The sequence below is a fragment of the Octodon degus genome, unplaced genomic scaffold (genome assembly GCF_000260255.1).
Source record: "Octodon degus isolate 3935 unplaced genomic scaffold, OctDeg1.0 scaffold00090, whole genome shotgun sequence".
In the NCBI taxonomy this organism is placed as follows: Eukaryota; Metazoa; Chordata; class Mammalia; order Rodentia; family Octodontidae; genus Octodon; species Octodon degus.
In genome coordinates, this window is record NW_004524666.1 from 7488259 (window position 1) to 7511134 (window position 22876).

General features: G+C 40.8%; 1 protein-coding gene across 1 annotated transcript in view; it reads left to right on the plus strand.

Moving 5' to 3' along the window:
- The first annotated feature begins 211 nt into the window (after positions 1-211).
- The window catches only part of Afg1l (AFG1 like ATPase), a 241358-nt gene continuing 218693 nt past the window's right edge, over positions 212-22876 (plus strand). Inside the window, exon 1 of the mRNA XM_004637478.2 lies at positions 212-570. Coding sequence (XP_004637535.1) covers positions 435-570 — 136 coding nt within the window. The 5' untranslated portion in view covers positions 212-434. The remainder of the gene's footprint in view (positions 571-22876) is intronic.

The following is a 22876-nucleotide window of genomic DNA, read 5'->3' on the forward strand; positions in this document are numbered from 1 at the left end:
TAAAGATGTGGAGCTACCTTTTAGAAGAGATATGACGGGGTGACATCAATATTTCTTTAAAATATGACAGTCGACTGGTAACCTACATGGTAACAGTAGCGAATTTAATAGGCTCCGTTGTGGCTACTAGGTGACTTTTGACTTCCGGAGGCCTCTAGTACTTGGGGGTCGCCGTCAACCCGGCCCCGCCTCGCCGGAGCGCCCCGCCCCGCCGCGCACTGCATGCTGGGAGTCGTAGTCCAGGCTGCCCGGTCCAGAAGGACTGAAGGGCACAGGAGTCTAACCCGCCCCTTGGGACTGCAGGTTACCTCCCTTAGCAGCTCCCTAGCTTCTCTCGGGCGGAGCGTTCCCTAAGCACGGTTGAATTTGTGCCACCGTCTCGCATCTGGCTTTCAATAAAGTTTTCCTCTTCCTCCCGCCGTACGGAGCTCAAGATGGCGGCCTCCTGGTCGCCCTTGGTTATCCTGCGCTCCTTACGGAGCCGGCTGAGTGGGACTTGTGTGGGGTGCGGGGTCCGGGCCGCCGCTCTCGCTGCTCCGGCCACCGCCCCTGGGAGGCCCCGTTGGAAAGGTCAGTGACTGTGCCACGAGCGGCCGGGCCGGCTGTGCCTCGGACCGGAGGAGGGCCGGGTGACCCTTCCTCCCCGCAGTCTCCCGGGTTCACGGTTTCTCGGAGCCGAGGGCCCCTCGGGCGCCGTTTGCTTAATTCTCTAGCCCCTTTTATGCTGCCTGGCCGAAGGGTAGCCCAGAGTACCTAGGAGGCCGCCAGCAGCGAGGACCCCTGTTCGTTCCTTGGTCGACCCCGGAGCGAGCTGGGCGGGGTCTGGGTCCCCACGCTGCCGCCCCCGCCCCCGGGCTGCTGAGGCCGGGTGACTCCGCGCGGGTGAGGAGCCAGCCCCCCCCACCGTGACCCGCAGCGCTGCTGCCGCACCCCGGGAGCCCGGGCCGGAAGCCTCCTCGCAGGAGCATGGATTCTTGAGGCTCAAGCTGCCTGAGGCGTGTGGGGGTGTATTCTGCCGCTGAGCTTTCTTCATTTATTCATTCACTCATTCACTCATGCACTTGTTTATGAATGGATGAATGCATATGTTGAGTCACCACAGGAGTGCGGATTTCACCCACTAGCCGTTAGGTGGCCAGTGACATGCAGGTTACTCAGGCAATGACCGATGGTACTTGATGGCAGGTACAGTTTGAAGTTTTTCTCATCCACTTACGTACACTTTACTTTTTCTCGGCTTGAAGCCTCCTGTTATATAATTTAATAATTATAATATGCCTTAATAAGGTATATTCTTTAGCCTTGGGTGGTGGTGCAGGCCTGTACCCCCAACGTTCTGGGATGATGAGGCAGGAGGATCACAAGCTTGAGCCTGATCTGGGCACTTTAGTAATTTAAGAGACTCTGCCTCAAACAAAACAAAACAATACAAAACAAAAACTCAAAACAAAGAGACTGGATATAGCTCATTGGGAAGGCCCTGGAGTAAAAACAAACACTTAACAATATATATGTATAAAATCTTAGGCTTTTTCACAAAATTCAATTTAATTCACTTAATGTATAATGGTACACTTTGGTAATTACACTTTAAGTCATAATACAAATTTTATTTTTAAAATAGTAGATAGGGCTGGGGGTTTAGCTTAACACATTCAAGGTTGTGAGTTTGATTTTTTATGCTGAAAAAATCAATTCAATAAAGGCAAGTGGGTACGAAAGATATGGTTCTTTTTTTGTTTTTGTGAAACCAGGTGTTGAACTCTGGCCGTTGCACTTGCTAGGGAAGCGCTTATTTCATCGAGCCATGTCCCTGGTCCCTTTTTTTGTATTTTTAAGGAAAGGTCTACAGGGTTTTCAGGGTCTCACTACTAGATCAGACTTGTAGTGATCTGCCTGTTTACAGCCTCCCAAGAGCTGGGATTACAGGCCCAAATCACCTAGCCCAGACTCAATTGCAGTCTCAGTGGTGCCCCCGGGGTTGGGGCCCGGCACTGGCACGGCAAGCCCAGGGATAGAACCTTTGGCCCCTGCTCCTGTTTACAGGCGCTTTAATCCGCTGAGCTACTTGGCCAGCCACAAAAGATAAAAATTATAATAAAATGTAAGAAAGGTTTACTATAAACCTTTACTATAAAAGGTTATAGTAAAATGTAAGGCTGTCCTCTGTCCCTATTTTTTAGCTGCTTTGTTTTTCCTCTTTTTCTGAGTTGTTTCTTATGTATTCTTTACAGACATGTTATGCATGTAGAAACATGTATATGTGAGTACATACATATATCTGTATCAAAAGTACAATTGATAAGATACTAAGTACACCACATGTATATAGAACAGTTTTATTAACTTTTTGGTTTTTGAGACAGAGTCTTGCTCCTGCAGCTCAGGCTGACCTTGAATTCACTATGTAGCATAGTCTATACTCAAACTCAGAGAACCTCCTGCTTCAGCCTTCCAAGTGCTGGGATTACAGGAGTGTGCCACCATGCCCAGCCTATTAACTATTAATTTCTTTTTCTTTTCTCTTTTTTTCCCATTTAATCTATTTTAGAGAACCAAGGCGTGGTGTTGCACGCTTGAAATTCCAGCACTCTGCTGAGGTAGGATTGCAAGTTTGAACCCAGCCCTGGCAATTTAAAGATTTAGCAAGACCCTATTTCAAAATAGAAAAAAAAAGCTCGGTGGACTGAGTTTCTGCTTAGGCAAGGGCAGGGTCTGGGTGCGATCCCCGGCACCACAGGCTGCACCGACCTTGCCCCCTGTGCGCTGAGCCAGCCACTAAGACCTGGGCATGGTGCTGTGCACCTGTAAAGCCAGCACTAGGAAGGCTGAAAACAGAAGGATCACTAGGAGTTGGAGCTGCATAGTGAGACCCTGTACCAAATACATTTGAAAAAAAAAAAAGAAAGAAAGAGAAAGAAAAAAGAAAGTAAAGAAAAGGAAAAGGGCTTGGGAGGTAGCTCAGTGACAAGGCCCTGGATTGAATCTCCAGGAGTAGGAGGAAAATACGTATATATTTATAATATATGTATCTTGGTAATCACTCATATTAATAAGTATAGCACAGCTTCCTATTTTCAGACTGTTAAGATAGTATTCCATTGTATGTATGCACCATAATTATGAAAATTAATATTTAAGGAACATCTTTACCATAACATGTATGATTTACTGAATGCTGAATGCTTGTTCTGTGTCATGTGATATGTTAAATGCTTTCTGATATGTTACTTTACTTAATCCTCATTCTCATTCTGGGGGGTCATGAATCCAAAATTGCACATTTTTTTTTTTTTTTTTTTTTTTTAAGACAGGGTCTTGCTATGCAGCTCAGCTTGGCCTTGAGCTCACTTTGTAGCCCAGGCTGGTCTCAACTTGCAACTGTCCTCCTGCCTTAGCCTCCTGAGTAAGTGCTGGGATTACAGGCATACACCACCACATCCGGCTTGTACTCTCCTTCCTCCCTCCTCCCTCTCTCCCTCTCTCCCTTCCTTCCAAAGGAAAGCAGCTAGCCATGTAGCAGGGCAGGGTGGCTGCCATCTGTTTGCAAAGAGCCTTTTATGCTAAGTGAAGATGTCTGTTCAGGATTTTTGTTTTGGAACTGGGAATTGAACTCAGGACCTTGTGCTTGCCAGCAGACACCGTGCCACTGAGCTATACCCCTGGCCCTAAGCAGATTTCTGAGCTCAGTGGACTGGTGGTACAATGATCAGTACAGCAATCATGAACAATAAAAATAAAACATCTTTTTAAAAAGGAAAATTAATCAGAGCTATGTTAGTGTGTTTACCCTGGCAGCTGCCTGGAAAACAGGAATGCTTGACTGGGGGAGTATTGGGACTGGGTTGACGGTGTAAAAGGAAGCTGACATAGTACAGTGAGAGGCAGAGACAAGGGCATGGGACGCTTCTTAGGTCAAACTGATAATCCTGGGGGAGGTAAAGAAACCAGTTAAGTATCAACTTTAGGTTCCTAGTTTGGGTAATTTAATCAACAGAAACCTGACCAAGACAAAATAGGACCAGAAGCATTTTAGGGAGGATTCAGTTTTGATCTTGTTGCATTTGAAGTATTTATGACAATACCAGTGAGCATTAATTGTAGGACACAGGAGAATCTAAGTCTCTGAAAGGAAGTAGGAGGTAGTGGGAGCTATGGTAAGGAAAGAATGGCCCTGGGGTATTGAGAATGAAAAGCAAAGGGTGACTCTGTGACAAAAATGGACTTTTTATGATCTTTCTGAATCTGTGTTGTCTAACTCCTGCATGCCTTTAACTGCGTAGTCTTCTTTACTTATTTATTTATTTTGCCTTGTTTTATGTTAAGACAGTTTCATTCTATAGTCCTGGTTGGTCTTAAACTCACTGTGTGGCCCGGGCCATCCTCCTGCTTCAGCCTCCTCAGTATTGGGATTACAGATAAGTGCAAGCATTCCAGCCTAACATTTATTTATTTATTTAAATTTATTTTTTTGGTGGAACGGGGGATTGAACTCAGGCCCTTGCGTTTGCCAGGCAAGCACTTATTCTACTGAGCTATCTCCATAACCCCCACCATCTCTTATTTAGTAAGCACAGATAGGAGATTGTTCCCAACTGAGTATCAGTGTGAGTAGAACACAGCCTCCTTAGCCATATGAATTGGTAGAATTTATTAATAGTACAGCTCAGTGGTTAAGCAGCTGGCCTTTGGGTACACTGTATATTACCCAATCAGACTATCTTTGTGTAAAACTTATTTTGTGTTTGCTGGATTTCTATTAAGGTTATCATATTAAAAAAAATGTTCATGCCTGCTCTTGAGACTGATTAACTTAATGATAATGGAGAGGTTTTTTTGTTCATTTGTTTTTGAAGACTGTTACTATTTTTTAAGCTTAGCATAAATTTTTCTATAGCTAGAGCACTTGCCTAGCCTACACAGGCCCCAGCATGGGTTCTGTTCCCAGCACAGAGAGGGAAGAACAAATAAAACTGTGCTGGGATGTGGCTTAATGGCAGAGTGCTTACTCAGCTTGCAATACACACACACACACACACACACACACACACACACACACACACACACGGTATGTAGACATAGATGGAGTACTTTATTTGTTTATTTATTTTCACTTTCCTCTGATCATTTACTTTATTTTTTTATTTTATTGAGAAACAAATATGAATGAGACAGTTTCAAAGCTGATTAATAGGATAGTTTCAATAATCAATACATTGGGGCCGGGAAGATGGCGCAGTAGAATAAGCGCTTGACTGGCAAACTCAAGGATCTGAGTTCAATTCTCGGTTCTGCAAAAAAAAAAAAAAAAGCAATACATTGTACATTGTTATCTTCTTAGTGGTTATCCATAGTACAAGAAGCAGACAGGCTATCCTGTCCAAACACTATTAGTACATATCTTTCTTCTCATTGAATTAAGTGAAAGTAGCTGTATATCTATCCTAACTATTTTGTATATACAAACACAAAATGTTCCTACTTTTGTATCCCCCCCTTTTTTTTGTTTAGTCCTGTCAGAGGTGGGTATTCTATTGACATCTAAATACTATAGGTGCTCGAATTCAGCAAAACAATCCAACACTGTCCAGCAGTCTATAATAGTAGTGGGTTATCCTCAGAAGTTATTGACTTGAGCCTTTTACAGCTCATTGTATTAATATGGCTTTACTTTATATACCTCATTTGATGGAGTACTTTAGATGTAGTTCTGAGATAAAGGGAAGGGCAGATGTAGTAAGGTGGGTCCAACAATATAACTGATTTTAAAAAAAGCTTCAGCCTGGTGTGGTGGTGCACACCTATAATCCCAGCACTTGGGAAACTGAGGCAGGAGTATTGCCATAAGATAGAGACCAACCTGCACTACATAGTGAGATGTTGCCTAAAAAAAAAAAAATCCAGAGGCCTCACAAGGCATTTTGGTTTACTGTGCATTGGTACTGGTTTATAGTGCTTCAGGAGCTTATTTTCTTTAAGTAAATGACACACGTTTAAGTGGATGGCTTTTTTTGTCTCTTCATAAAAGAACCACAGATGTTAATAGATGTGAGAGGCCTAGCAATGAATGGGTAGTTAAGCCACAGTCCAGCATAGGTCATGTCACTTCATCTAGAAATTAGCCAACACTTGTTTTCCTATGGTGTTCATCTTTCTCTAATCTGTGACTAAGACTTGTCCTGATTTTTCTCTAAGACCTTTTGGACACTACTGCTTCCCAATGTGCTTTGTCTTCTACTGAGGTGTTATCTCTGCTGCTTCTCTCCTGAGATACCACAGTCTCTTTCATAGCCTTTCTTTTTTTCTTTTTTTAAAGTTTTTCTTTATTTTATTTTTCTTTCTTTCTTTATTTTTTTGGTGCGGAACCGGGGATTGACCTCAGGCCCTGCACTTGCCAGGGAAGCACTTATTCCACTGAGCCACCTCACCCATAGCCTTTCATTGTCCTGGTCACCCCTTCTAGCTTCTCTCCGTTGTTCCCTCCCAAAAGATGCTGTTTTCATTGTGTTATGTATCCATACTCATCTTGATCTGCTAGCAGGTTTCAACAAGTGTTAAAGCCTGAACATGCAGTATTTTGCCCTTCTTTTTAAAAACTTTTCAATTGTACATATTTATGGGGTAGAATATGGTAATTTGATACATGAATACAATGTGTAATGTCAAATCAAAGTAATTAGCAATTTTGTCTATTTATTTTTTTTTCCGTACAGGGAACTTTCACACTTCTCTCTTACAGTGCTTTATTAAATTTATAGTAAATTATTATAAACAATCATCACCTTATTTTGCTGTAAAACTTGATAGAACTCATTCCTACCTAATAGTAGTTTCATACTAATTCATTGGCCTCCCTCTGTGTCCCCACATCTCTCCCTCTCCCAGCCTTTAGTGACTGGTGATTAGTATTTTACTCTACTTCTATTTCTTAGCTAAAAATTAGCCTTTTCTTTTTGCACTTGAGATTGAACCCAGTGCCTTTACACTGAATGACTTCCCCAAACACCACTCAATCCCCTTTTAAAAAAACTTTTTTTTTTTTTTCTATTTTTTTTTTATTTTTTTTTATTTTTTATTTTTGTTTCTTTTCAAAGTTTTATTGATAAACATATAGCAATTAAAAAAACTTTTGAGACAGGGCCTAGCTAAGTTCAGTTACCCACATTGGGCTCAAACTTGTGATCCTCCTTCCTCAGTCTCTCAGAGTGCTGGGAGGATAAGTGTGCACCAGCACACCTGTTTATTGTTGTTGTTGCCTGGGCTTGATGTGGGCTTCCAGTTGAAAACCTGCTTGAGTTCTCTTGAGAAGTCCCTGTGTAGAGTCATGGGAATAGCTCTGCGCATATGTCTGGTGTCTTATAGTTAGCAGGCCAGCCTACTTCCCCAGCCAGTTTTGCCACATCCTAATCTCCTGTCCCCTTTCTGCCTCAACCTCCTGAGTGCTCAGTTTAGAGGTGAGGCCACTATACCTGGTAGAAATCAGCTTTTAATTAGCTTTGACATATCTGTGAAAACATGGAGTATTTATCTTTTTGTGCTAGGCTTATTTCACTTAACAGAATGTTCTCTGACCCTATCCATGAACATGTAACTTTTTAAAAATTTTTTTATTATTTTATTTTATTTTTTTTAACATGTAACTTTTGTAGTGTTCCTTCATAGGCTCAACATGCAATTCATATTTTAAATGTAGCTCCTGTAGATTCCATTAACAATTCTCATATGTACATTACTATATACAATTTATAATTAACAATAAATATATCCATGAATTATCTTTGCAAGAAAATAGGTCATTTGGATATCATTATTAAATAGTGTATGTCATATTCTGTAGGGACTCAAAGTTTAACATATCAGTACTTGATGGAAAATACCTGTTCCATGTTATGCCTAAGATGTTCGATATTCAGACAGATAGTGAGGTTAAGCTCAACTGCCTATGTTGTAGGGTAATAATAATAAGCTTCTCTTCTGGAGGGTTAACAACCTAAGTTTGCAGACCAAAATTAGAGAAAAAGGGCTGCAAAGGCAGCCAACATTTTGGCCCTAGCCTTTCAAGGTCAGTGAAGACTCAGGACATAGGAGAACCTCTACTGTAACACCATGTAACTCAGTTGTGTCCCAAATTTTCTGATCAAGGAGATTATGGGGCCACAGGGGAAAGTGATCGATGATGTAGAGTGTGCCTAAGGACAGTCACATGGAGAGAAAACTCAGGCTTTCACAGAGAGCAAACTGGTCAAGCAATGGCCATGACTCATCCACGTGGCTGACACTGACAAAGGATCTACAAACTGCAGTACAGGGTTTCAGGATAAATCCTGGGAGGATTTGACTGACTTTTGCAGATACAAAAGTTACATTTCTTGTTATATAGATCTTGCTTTATCTTAGTCTCAACCATCCAGCAGAGAAGTATAAAAACGATTTATAAAAAGTAAAACCATATTAATATGCTATGCTATAAAAGGCTCAAGTCAACAACTTCTGACATTGCCAGTCTTAAGGAAAACCCACTACTATTATGGACTACTGGACTATGTTGGAATGTTTTGCTGAATTCATGCACCTATAATATTTAAATGACAATGGAATACCCTTCTCTGACAAAACTGAACAAAAAATGGGGATACAAATGAATGACCATTTTGTATCTGTATATTTAAAATAGGACTGATATACAGCAGCATTCTCTTAATTCAATGAATAGAGAGATTTGTTCTAATAGTGTTTGTGGACAGGATATCATGTCTACATCTTGTACAATGGATAACCACTAAGACAACAATATGCAATGTAATTATTGAAACTGTGCTAGTAATCATTTTGAAACTATCTCATTGCTGTTTGTTTCTCAGTAAAATTATTAAAAAATTAATCAATAGTGTATGAACAGGGTGACTATTAAAGATTTACTCGTATTCTCGGCCATGTCTATAATTACCTCTGAATAGCTTTATTCAGATTTAGTGTTTTACTGATTTGTTACCATGAAATTTGAAGTACTATTTTTCCCTCATGTGGAGTTATATACCTTAGCACTTTAAGATTAACTAGCTTCTCAAGATTGATAACCAGAAAGCATTTAGTTTCAATTTTCATAATTTTTCTATTTAAATCAAAAGCACCTTTTAAAGCACCTAAATCAGCCTTTCATAAATAAAGAGAAAAATCATCTTGTGATCATTCCCTGATGATGGTGTATGTTGTTTCTCTGAATAAAGAGTTTAAGATTTGATTTTCTTCTATATTTTGTTTATTCATTACTGAATTGTATGCAGGTCTTTAGCATCTCTGATAAGTCTTGAATCTTTGGGGCATGGATGACCGTTGCAGTTTTCAGCAACGCAACTGATTATTTGTCTTTTGGGTGTGAATAGAACATAATAAAGCATAAGGATTTTTTTTTTTTTTTTTTTGCTCCGAATGCCTTCCGGGCAGGTTTGGCTGGCTGGAGTGTTGTAGGGATCGAACTACAGCAACCTGAGGCTGACAGCTTTGTGGAAGCAGCCACTTAAAGAACTGAGCTAGGGTCAGGCCCCCTACAACTGTTATTTTTGATAAATTTTTTAATCAGTTTTAGGACTGGCTAACAGTGGAGATGTCAGAGGATTACTAAAACATGATCTGGAAAGATTAGATTGTGATTTGGATTTCATTCTGTTCTACTGGACTTAGGATTTGGCCTTTTCATTTCTTCACTTGTAGACTGAGATTGATTATCCTAACTCTATCTTACTTGCAGACCAAACCTGGAGGTCATTATATGAGAAAATCTCCGTAAGATTACATACATGTGCAGCTCTGCTCAGAATAATTGAAATGGTGATACTGAAGTGCTAGAGGCAGTGGATATAAGTCAGTGAGTGTAAATGGAATGAATTCAACTTTGGGTTTTTTTGGTATTTGGAATAAAACTCACAACCTCACACTTGCCAGGTAGGCACTGTGCTTCAAGGCTATATCCCTGGCTGAATGAACTCAATTTTATGCAGAATTATTATAACCATTTTAATTCTGTCAAGTGTTTGCTAGTGTATTAACAGTGGCAACGGGCTCTGTATGATTCATTGCCTTGAAACCTAAGAAATACAGTTTTGATTTTTCTTTTCTGTTTTTGGTCTTGGAGATTGAATCCGGGGCACACTGAACGACTTCCCCTAGTCTCCCGCCCTCTTTGCTTTTTATTTTTTTAAAGTAGGGTCTCACTATGTAGTTCAGGCTGAACTTGACCTCCCTACATAGCCCACGTTGGCTTTAAATTCTTGGCAGTCCTACTGCATCAGCCTCCACATGCTGGGATTTCAGGCATGCACACCCATACCTAGCTTTGTCAAGACAGGGTCTGGATAAGGTGTTCAATTTCCCAGGCTGAATTCAAGCTGGCAGTTCTCCTGCCTCAGCCTCCGAGGGTGCTGGAATTACAGGAATGTTCCCAAATGCGTAGCTCCTTAGGTATTTCTGATGTGAGTCTTTTGTTAGATATACAGATTGTTAATTGTTTTCTCCCAGTCTGTGACTTGTTTTTGCCCTCCTTCCCTCTCTTCTTTTTTATATTGTTTAGGATTGAACTCAGGCCCTCTTGTAGGCTAGGCAGGTGCTCTACCATGAAGCTATACTCTCAGCCTCTTCCTTCTTTTTTTTTCATGGAGTCCTTTCATGGACAGAAGTTCTTAATGTTAATGTAATCTAATTAATCAGTCTCTAGTTGTGTGTTCTTTTCAGAAATAGATACCTCAAGGTCACAAAGATGTTACATTTTCTTTAAGAAGTTTTATTGTTTTTTACTTTTACATTTGTATCTATGATCCATTTGGAATACATTTTTTTAAATATGATGCTAGGTTGGGTTCAAAATCCATTTTTTTTCCCAATAGATATTCAGTTGACTCAGTAACTTTTTTTTTTAACAGTATGTGGGATTGAACTTGGGACCTTGCACGTGCCAGTCAGGCACTTATGGCAGTGAGCTTTCTCCCCTGCCCTCAGTAACTGTTTTGAATAGAGCTTTTGGGGTAGGGGTTACTGCAGTGCAACTTTGGACATAAATGAAGATACTAGCTATGTGTAGGCTTCTATTTTGTTGGTCTATTCTAGTTCAGTATCATACTGAGTTAAGTCTGTGCATTTATAATGTCTTTGTGGGCCGGCGAGATCAGTGGAAAAAGCCCCTGCTTTGGCAAGTGCAGGGACCAGGGTTCAATCCCCAGTTCCACATGCCATGCCAGCTCCGCCCCTGGGGTGCTCTGAGCTAGCAGTGGTGGCGCATGCCTGTAATCCCAGTGCTGGGGAGGCTGAAAACAGGAGGAGCACCAAGAGTCTGATCTGCGTAGTGAGACCTTGTACCAAATACACAAAAGAAAAATGTCTTTCTATCTGGTTGTGTAAGTCTTTGTTCTTTTCCAAGGTTGTCTGGGCCTGAGCTGGCTGACACCGTGGCCACCAGTCATGTTTGCACACTGCATACTTGGGATGTGTGATGTGACTGGACAAGTGAGATATTTAATTTTACTTAACTTTAATCACATTTTTAGAAAGATGCTTGAGTCAGTCAAGTATTCTTGGAACAACTTGGGAAAGCGAATCTACTTTTTCAACTATAGATTTTATGAAGATTTAAACACAAATTAACTATTTCCAATGAAAGTCTAACATACAAAAGCAGAGAGTGCTGGTGTCTGCCAGTGCATGCCTGTAATCCCACCACTCTGCAGCTCAGGGAGGAGGATCATAGTTTAAGGCCAGCCTCGGCTACATAGTGAGCTCAAAGCCAGCTTCTACATGATGAAACACTGTCTCAAAAAGAAAAAAAGTGTAGTGTCCAAATTAAGATATATTTTAAGTGTAAAAACTGAATTTTATAGACTTCATATGAAAAACATGTAAAAATAAAAAAAAAACCATTTGAATTATATGTTGATTTCATGCTAATTGTAATTCTTGATATCAAGCACTATGAAAGGTTTTTACCTTGTTTGCAAGATAACATGTTAGAAAAAAAACCATGTTAATGTGCACTGGGGTGTGCGCCACAGTTCTACCATTCTGCTGACAGAGCAGCTCAGCCAGGCCATAGACTCTGTGCTAGGAATGAATTAACAGAATGAACTTTAAAAGGGAAAATGCTATATTTGAAAAGAGACAGAAGGGGAAGATAGACAGCTACCCTGAAGAGTAAGAGGTGCTAGAAACCTGGGGAGCCTTTTCCTCAGCTTCCTTTTATCATGTTTTAGGGAACTCTATCCCCAGGTTGATACCTGGAACTTATCATAACCTGATTGGCACTCTGGATTGTCACAGGTGGATCCCAGGCCATAGGCCCTATCCTAAGTGCCATCACCTGTCCCTGTGATTCCTAAGTGGACTTTGTTTTTGCTTGTCTGCTTGTCCTTCTTGGGTTTATCTCTGGGGTTTATGGGTTAGAGAGAAGGAGTCTTATAGAAAAGGCAGCTTAATAAAAAAAAGAAAAATAAGCATGCATAGTAACTAGCAAAGCAATACAGTGACCCTAGTGTGTGAATATATAGATGTATAAGTGTATACATGTGTGTAATATATATTATATATGTGTTTATATAATATATATTATATATAATATATATTTAATATTTTTTATGTATTTATTTGGTACACGGTCTCAATATGTAGCTCGGAGTTGTAGTCATTCTCCTGTCTCAGCCTCCGCAGAGCTGGGATTACAGGCATGCACCACCACACCCAGTTTTGGTGGCCAGCATGGTATGTGGTACTGGGGATTGAATACCTGGGTCCTTGAACTTACCAGGCAGGCACTTAGACTGCTGAGCTATCTCCTCAGCCCAAAGTGTGTATGTTTTAATGTGCTAAATACCTCACAGCTTTGTAAGCTAGTTAAGAGGAGCAGACATAAAATGAATAAATACATAATTATAAATTGAGTGATAAAATGACAATGATAAGATTTGTCATGTTTACCTCTTTGATTATGTGTTAAATTATTCCAGAGATTTTTTTAAGTATCTGTTCTGGTTGTGGCTCTTTCAGTTACAGTGTTTTGTGTTTATTTTCACATTTGGTAGACAAAGTCTTTTTTATTTCATTTCTCACTATTGTCTAAAGATTTTGGTAGAAGTTTATTTAATTTATAAGTTAATTTAAGAAGAATTGGTAATATTATAATGTAGCTTTACTTCTAATAACATTGTTGTGTCTTTTTCCAAAGTTTCACTTATGCCATTTAGATTTTCTCCTTATGGATCTTTTTTTTTTTTCCTTATGGATCTTATAAATTGATTATTAGTATTCTTCGTATTAGACTTTTCATTCTGATTTTAAGTGAGATCCTTCTTCTTACCCTTCCTTTCCTACTGTGTTTTCCAGCAGATTGTGTCTGGTATGACAGAAAGATAAAGCTGCTAAAATGTGTTATAGAGTCTCCTTTGCTTGTGAGACCATAATTAAATTATGGACACTTTTTTTTATTCCAGTACTGAGCTCTGAACTAAGGGCCTTGTGCATTCTAGGCAGGTGTTCTACCACTAAGCAACATCCCTAACCGCAAAGCCATGTATTCTTTTTAAAACGAAGTGGTTTTGCATGCCTGTAATCCCAGGAGGACCTCTGTGAGTTCAAGGCCAGTCTGGACTACATAGTGAAACTTTGAGTCAGAAAAACTAAGAAAACAAAGATCTTAGAAGTGGCTTCCTGTTCTACTTAAGAACTAACTCCCAGGGCAGACGAGATGGCTCAGCGGACTGAGCGCCTGCTTAGGCAAGAGCAGGGGGTCTGGGTTGCACCCCCGCCCCACCAGCGGGCCACGAGTCTGGATGGTGGCCCACGCCTGTAATCCCAGCGCTGGAGAGGCTCAAAATAGGAGGATCACTACAAGTCCGAGCTGCATCATGAGACTGTAATAAATACGTTAAAAAAAAAAAAATTAAATTCCAACTGCCGATCATTGCAAAGCCCTGCCTCTCCATACTGCTGTCCCTGTCTGTCTTCTCTGTATATCTCAGCCATACTAAACCTGTTCCTTTTCTTTTTTGGGGGTGGGGACAGGACATCAGGAATTGAACTGAAGGCCTCATGCTTGCCAAGCAGGTGCCGTGTCACCGAGCTAAATTCCCGGCCCACCTATTCCATTTACCTGTGTGTCTCTGAACTCCTAGCAGCTAGTGCATCTCCTTCCTTCTCTGCCTTTCCTCCTGTCTTTTCTTGGCCCTTTGTCAGTTTGATCTCAGTTGCAAAGCCATTCCCTGAGAGCACCTTGCGTAGTCCCTTGAGTCATCGTTGTCTGTGGTCCCGCTGCCGTTGGCCTTCTCTTCCTACACGCTCCCCCCAGAGGTGTTTATCCACTTGCTTGGCTCTTCCCCAGTGCACCCACCGCGTTCTGAGTGTGTTTATAGCATCTGTCCTGCTCCCCACTGAGTGTATTTGCAGTTCTTAGTTCAGAGCTTTGCATTCAAGACACTTTACAGTTATTTGTTGAATTATTTATTGCTTAATTGAATTATTCTATTTAATAGCTTTTCATTTGGTCCTTCTTAGGATAACTAAGGTTCTAAAACTAAATGCACTTTACTTAAATTTGTGTCGGTAGGCACCTTTGTCTCTTCTTGTAGCTCATCTTCTTGAATTGTGATTGTGACCCAGCACAGATTTATTTCCCAAATTGCTGTCATTTATGTCTTCATTTAGTTCTATCTGTATGAAAATTTTGTGCTTGCAGCTCAGAAAGGTGTATGTATATAAATCTAATTGTTGTCAAAATTCTGAGAAGCCTGCTGTGTAGAAAACAAAGGCTTTTAGATTTCTATGGGAGAGAATTTCTTCTCTCTGATGGTTTGGCCTGGGCTTTTCCTAGGAAGAGCTGCTGGTGGCAGAGAGTGTGGGGCAGCACTGGATGTTCACAAAGGCATTGCCTGTTGGGTGTGGCAGGCGGAGTTCCTCAGTTGCCCCGCTGAACCTGCTAGAGCCAGGGTTGGTTGCTCCAGGAGCCCTAAGTGCATCAAATAAGCCGTTTTTTTTTTTAAATTTTATTTATTTATTTATTTGAGAGAGAGAGAGAGAGAGAGAGAGAGAGAGAGAGAGAGAGAGAGAGAGAGAGAGACCAGCTCAGCCCACCAGGGGGCAGGGCTGGCTGGCATGTGGTGCTGGGGGATTGAACCGCGGTCCCTGATGCTTTTGCTAAGCTTGTTCTAAGTAGGTGCTTTAGACCACTGAGCCATCTCTCCAACCCAAATAAGCCGGTTTGAGAGAGGTTTTTGTTTGGTTTTCTATCACCTGGCTATGCTAAGTGAGCACAAAACCTTGTCTGCAGACCCTTGCTGTTTTAATGGGGTGATGATAGTCTTGTAGTGGGGGTCACTTAGCTTCACCTAAGTTTATTAACCTTTTGAAGTATTTACAGCTGATCATGGTGGCACACATCTGTAATGCCAGCACTCAGGAGGCTGAGGCAGGAGGATCCCCATGAGTTCAAAGCCAGCCTGAGCTACATAGTGAGACCCTGTCTCACAAAAAAAGTATTTATTCTCATGTATGAGGAAGAATAATGTCTGTTTTGTTTTGTTTTTTTGGGAAAGGTCAGAAAGAAAAGTCAGATAAGAAAATGCTATTTGTGTTCTGGAATATAGCAGACAGCAACTAATGCTAGCTTCCTTTTTACCTTTCAGAATTGTTACTCACGAATGATTTTAGTGAGTTAGTTACTTAGGTGGGAGGGATTGACCCCGCATATGCCAAGCATGTGTCTTACTGCTGATCCATTTCCCAGGCCTGAATTATTTCCTTTTCCTCTTCCTCCTTTACCTCCTCCTCTTCTTCCTCCTCTTTCTCTTCCTTCTTCTTGAAATTCAACAATGGTTGTTGTATTGTATAATGTTGTCTTCATATTATTTGTTTAGATTACCAGATATAAGCATGCAAAATTGGTTTAAAAAGTTATAAGAAATTAAAAAGGAGAAGAAAAAAAATTTAAGTATTAACCCTGAATTTTCAAAGGAGTCCAAATTTTGAAAGCTGTAGGTTGCAAAAATGAACATAAAGCATTTAGTTTTTCAGGTTTATATAAATGCCTCTCATAATCAATTGATTTCTTTAACTGTTCTGTTAACGTAAATATATAATGCTTTGAAGTAGCCACATAAATCATTAATTATATTGAACGTTTCTAGGTATCCAGCTGAATATGTACGAATGGATAATACAAAAAGATAGTTTTCTCTGCCTTGGAAACACTTGACGTTTGTAAGGACACATGTCATTTTACAGGTCTTCAAGTCTTTCCTGTAAATCTTTGTGTTTTCTCTGTGCTGTGTTGAGGACTCAGGGCCTTTGCACATGGTGTACTGGAGGCCAGCAAAACCCTTATTGAGCTGTAGCTCCAACCCAGAAATGCTTATGGCTTCTTAAAGGGAAAGTGTTTAGTTTCTGTCGAAACAGTCTGGTCCACTAGTGTGCCTAAGTTTTGCTTTTTTAAAGGCAGGGTCTCACTGTGTAGTGTAGGCTGGTCTTGAACTCTCTGTGTAGCACAAGCTGGTCTTGAACTTGTGGCTATCCTCCTGCCTCAGCCTCCCAAGTGCTAGGATTACAGGTGTGAGCTACCATGCCCAGCAGTACTTTTTAAAAGATTATAGACACTAGACATGTTGGCACACATCTTTTGTCCCAGCATTGTGAGAGGCAGAGGCAAGAGGATCACAAAATCTACCCCATATTGGATAATTTAGCCATTTAGCAAATGCTTCTCTCAAAATAAAACATTGAAAAGGACTGGGGATATAGCTCAGTGCAGAGGGTCTGGGTCTAAGCCCCAGTACTGCAAGAACAAAACCAGACCAACAAACCAAACGAACAAATATTATAGAGATAATTCAGTGTAATGTAAAGTATCAAAAACTACACAGGCTCTGTATTTCCTTCACTCTTACCACTGCAGCTCTGTGGAAACTGTGTCAGCGTAATTAAGCATCATGACCCATGTCAGATGAGCTTGTTCTCTGTGTTTCAGCCTACTTCTACTTCCCCTCGCTTTGTTAAGGTGCCTGGGGCAGTCTGCATGGTCTGATTTCACAGGTTCAAGTACAAATGCAGGAGGGAATGAGTTTCTGCCCTGGATTCCTTTTGAAGAGTTCTGGGGAGACTTTGCTAGACCTGACATCCCCTCAGGCATCATTAGCTGCCTGGGAAAACAACGGTGCCATGACTGAGAGTGGCAATGGCAGAATCAATGTGGTATGGTGGCACATTCCTCTAATCTCAGCACTCAGTGAAGGTTAGCAATTGTGGCTGTTGTAATCTAGATGATCTTGTTGAGCCTATTGCAAGTTTTGATTGAGTGGCTTGGTAATGAAGTTTTTATTTCTGTTCAACTTCCAGAGTTGCTCAGCCTGCTGATCAGAGCCCCTAAGATTAATCTTTTTTGTTTTTGTTTTTGAGACAGGGTCTCACTGTATTATTCAGGCTGGACTTGAACTCACTATGTAGGCTAGGCTGGCCTCAAGCTCACGGCGATCCTCCTGCCTCAGTCTTCTGAGTGCTGGGTTGTGGGTGTATACCGCCATGTCTGGTGAATATCACTCTTATTTTCATCAATTTACTCATTGTAACCTGATGCTTTTTTGATTATTTATTGAATTTTTTTGTCAGTAATTTTTGTCTGTATTGGAGTAGAGTGTCAGGAAGAAGAACTTGTTCTGCTTGCTGCTTTTACACCTGTGTCAAGAATAGCACCAGAGATATAGTTGGTTCTCAATAAAAAAGAATGAACAAACAAAATTATCAGTGACTTTTAAAAATGTATATGATAAGATTATTAAAAAGGTTAATATAAATAATATTTTGTTATTTAATCTGGTCCCTGGCACACAGTGAGTGTTCTATAAATGAGAGCTACTATTATATTTAAAACTATTGTTTTGACAATTCTTTTAAAATAGTATGGTTTTGCTGTGGTTTAGTGGTAGGGATATGAGCTTAGTGTGTGTGTTTGGCCCTGGCTTCAATCCTTGATGTCAAGAAAAGAAACAAAACAAAACAAAACAAAACAAAAAAACAAGCAAACAGTAGTTTTTAGCCTGCTTTATTTACAGACTTATTTGAAAATGTGAAAAAGGCTATTGTGTATTAGAAGTCTGGCCCCAGAAAATACATAGTTTTCATATAAATTCAGAAGGCTTACAGATATCTATTTCTGTCAAACTCTTTAACTCCAGTTTCCTTTTTTTTTTGAACTTCTGTTTTTTTTTTTTAAGAAAGGGCCTCCTTATATAATTCAGGCTGGTCTTGAACTCACTATTGAGCCCAGGCTGGCCTCAAACTTGTGGCAACCCTTCTACCTCACCCTCCGGAGTACTGAGGTCTCAGGCATGTGCCACTATGCCTGGCCTTTGTTTTTTTATTTTTATTTTTTATTTTTTTATATTAATTTTATTGAGAAAGAAGTAGCAATGAGACAGTTTCAAAACTTCTTAAAATTTTTTTTTAGACAGAGTTCTCCATGTAGTTCAGGCTGGCCTTGAATTCACTGTGTAGCTTAGACTAGTCGTGAACTCCTGGCAGTCCTCGTGCCTCAGCCTCCCGAGTGTGCCACCACTCCTGGCCCTAATTTCTTTTATAATGTGCTATTGTGCTGTCGCTTCTTTCTGCATTATTGAATACGTGTGTTATCCGGAACATGCAATGCAGCCAGCCATGGTAGTGCACACCTGTGATCTCAGCTACTCTGGGAATTTAGGCAGCAGGATTACAAGTTCCAGAGCAGCCTGGACAATTTAGCAAGAAGACTATGTCTTTAAAAAAGGGTTGGGGTGGGCTCTGGGGGTGGTGTAGCTCAGTGCTAGAGCATTTGCCTAGCAAGCTAAAGGCCCTACAATTAATCTCTAGAACCACAAAATAAAACTCAAACAAAAACAACCCACAAAATAATGTGGCTTATTATATGTTAATATGGTGAGATTAGTTAATTGAAGCCTATTAGTACAGACTTCAAGACTGCAGAATTTCTTAAGAATTTTATTTGTTTCAAACTTAGCATTTTAGGATGGAATCTTAACAAAAATTGGGGAAAGTTGCTTCTTCCTGGGCTGATGGTGTTTTGGAAAACCTGGTGAATGTCATTCAAAATCTGGAGGACTTTGTATAAGAACTGTGGCAAACAGCAGCCCCACAAAGTGACACAATGCAAGCAGATTGTGGACTCTATGTCCTGAGAAAGCAGTGTCCTAACAGGCAAAAGACAAGCTATAGCAAAGAGTATGCTGAGGCTTGAATACCTTGTGCCCAGCTGCTGGTCTAAGAGAGCGCTGGCCATCAGTGGTGCAGGCGTGTAGCACTGAGAGGAGCTGAGAACAAGGGCCACGTGGTTTGATGCTCAACTTTGTCTTTCATTTTATTATGAAGTCAATAAAGTCTTTTTTTTTTTTTCCTCTTCCAATTGAACTGCATCCCAATTCTTTTTACTTTTTCTTTTGAGACAGGATATCACTAAGTTGCTAAATTTCCCAAGCTGGGATTGAATTTGCAATCCTCTCCCAAGTAGCTAGGATTACAGACACATAAAATCTTCAGGTTATGGGTACAAGACAGCTTAGTGTTCTAAAGTGCAAACTTAGGCAAGCTCAGGGATGGTGGTTTGATCCTTGGTACCACATCCTGTGCCAGCCCCAGCCCCAGGGTGGGCTGTGCTGGCCACAAAAAAAAAAAAAAAAAAAAAAAATCTTGAGGTTATTTTTACTTAAAGAAAATTGTTTTAGGCCGAGGCAGCGGCTGAGTTCAATCCCAGGCATGCTGTGCCATCCCCGCCTCCAGGGCTCACTGAGACATTGATTGAGATTGAGGGCATGGTGGTGAGTACCTGTAATCCCAGCTCTTGGGAGGCCGATTACAGGCAGATCGCTGTGAGTTCAATCTACATAGTGAGACTCTTTAGACCCTTACTAAATTCAAAAAAAAGAAAAAGAAAAGAAAGAAAAAAGAAAATTGTGTGTGTGTGTGTTCAGAGTAATCACAACTATATTCATAGTGTAAAGAAACTTCTTTTTCCTAGGGGAGGTAAAACTAAATAGGATCTAAGAAGTTGTAATACACTATCCAAGAAGTTGTAATAAATTGCTCAAAAGTGAGAACACTAGGATGCTGACTAAATTCTGCTTGTTTATTCTGCAGTCCTGGAGACTGAACCCAGGTCTCCCATGTGTATGACCGTTGTTCTGCCCTAGTCCTTGACTAAAGCTTACAGCAAGAGGATTATGGAGTGTCTTAGGGTCTTCCTGAAACTGGTTTAAGAGTAAGTAGTGAAGCAAGGTGCCAAACTGAGGTGTTAAAAACAGCGCAGACCTTCTGGGCTTCTGCAATCTTCCATTTTTTATTTGTAGATTACTGTGTGAGTCTTCAGAATGGCATTTTCCTGCTGTCCATTTGGAATACAATAAGACAAATTAATACGAATCAAAATAATATGGCAGCAGCATCACATAATTTCTGTACACTGGTGTAGTGATAGATTTAATTTAGTGCAGCTTTTGAGAAGTCTTTTGTTTTTCAATTTATACAGCTGCTATCCAGGGCTTTGCCAGCCAGTCTCTCAGTCTTGTGTATCTTGCCTGACTCTTATTTCTTCTGACTGGCTGAATGAATACCTTGTGTGCCGTGCACCTTGGTTTCCTTTTTGAAAAATGAGAAGAAAGCACACACTCCTAACCAGAGATGTGAAGCAAGTAAAAATAAAAGCAGCAGGGAAGGCAGATGCCAAGAGCAGGGACGTGCTTTGTCTGCACTCCTAATGTTTCCGACAGATAACTGTCAAAATTAGAGCTTTGACAGCTATAAACAGGGCTGTGAAGGCTGGCAGTCGCTACTGGAATTGGCAGCAGTGCTCCTTAGGTGACCTTGGCAGAAATCTGGTGACAGTTAGCTGAGAAGGGAGGAGGATGGGAGGGAGTGGCCACAGAAGTAGGGCTTCTGTGCTCAAGTGGCCTGCCCGTGAAGGCCAAGAGCGAGGGGCTGTGTCCCATTGCTGATGGACCTGCAGGTTTTGTTGTTGCAGTTGGTGGTGGGCTTTTGCTTTTCTTTTCTGGAAGTACTGGAGATTGAACCCAGGTGTCTGGCGGATGCTAGGCAAGTGCCTACCCCTGAGCTACATTCCCATTTTGAGACAGGGTATCACTAAGTTGCCCAGGCTAGCTTTACGATAGTTAGAATTACAAGTGTGCACCACCATACCTGGATTTGTTTGTGCTTTTTTTAAAAAAAAGAATATTAATTTTATTGATACATTTTATATGTACATTATGATCACGTTCATCATATGGAATTTGTACTATAAGTGATATATCTTGATTCTTTTTCCTCCCATCTCTTCGTTTTCTTCAACCAATGTTAATATTTTCTAAAAATAAGGGGAAGAGCTGAGTGATAGGAAGAAAGTAGGGAGGGGAAGACTGATGGTATAGTAAAGAGGTGGTTAATGCAGGGAATGAGATCTCTGCAAAGGTTGGAAGTCATGGGTTACAAAACCAATAAGCACCTCCCATGTGCCAGGTATTATTTACTGGCGAATGCAGCGTTACACAAGGCTGACAAAAACCCTGCCTGCAAAGAGGATACATTCTGCAGTAGAAACCAAACCCAGAAAGATATACAAGTAAAATAGATGACATCTAATATAACTAAATCTCGTTTTTGTCCACTATTTATTTATTTATTTTTGGTGGAACCAGGGATTGAACTCAGGCCCTTTAGCTTGCTAGGGAAGTGCTTATTCCACTGAGCCATCTCCCCGGCGCCTTTGTCCACTATTTAACAAAGATTTTTTTTTGGCAGGAGGAGGTATGAGAGATTGAACCTAGGGCCTCATATAGGTTGAACATGTACTCTCTGCCATGAAGCTATGCACTCAGCCCTTAAAACAATTTGTATTTTTAAAAGACTCCATCATGTATGGAGAGGTTGTTTCTTACTATTTCTTTTTTTTTTTTTTTGGAACTGGGGATTGAACTCAGGCTCTTGAGCTTGCCAGGGAAGTGCTTATGCTACTGAGCCATCTCCCTGGCCCAAAATGATGTGCTTTTTATTTACTTATTTTTGTGGGTACTGGGAATTGAACTCAGGACCTCACATTTGCCACGCTGGTGCTGTGCTAATGAGCTAAATCTCCAGTCCCTACTATTTCATATTTTTATTAGCTATATTATTTTCACTTGCATTTATAGGAGTGTGGTCATGGTGTAAAAAGCAGGCCTAGAGAGCTCCAGCGGCTCAATGGGAGGACAGGTGCAGGTGTTAACAGCTCTGATGGAATGAGAAAAATCTCCTGCATTGTAACATAAAGGGAGAAGGAGGGGCTAGGAGAACATGCCTTTGAGTTTCAGCCATAAACATGGGCATACACGTGTATCATTGTAACATAATGACTTGTAACTCAGGAAGATTCCTAGGAGGTTGAGTGGAATTTCCTTGTTTTAGATTTTGAGTCTTTATACTGATTTCCATAATGATTGTACTAGTTTACAGTCCCAAAACAATTAAGAAGGGTTTCTGTTTTCTGCAGAGCCTCACCAATATTTCTTATTGCTTGATTTTTTTTTTCATGCATTTGGTACAGGGTCTATAGGGACTATAGTGTCTCACTGTGTAGATAGGACTCATAGTGATCCTCCTGTTTTCAGCCTCCCAAACATTGGGATTATAGGCACGCCCCACCACGCCCAGTCTCCATCACTATCTCAGTGCGCCCTGTGGGCAGGGCTGGCATGGCAGGCTGGGGATCGAACTCTGGCCACTGCTCTCTGCCTAAGCAGGCTCTTTAGTCTGCTGAGCTATCTGGATGGCCTTTGATTTCTTGACTGTAGCCTTTTTCCTGGAGTAAGATGGAGTCTCAATGTTGTTTTAACTT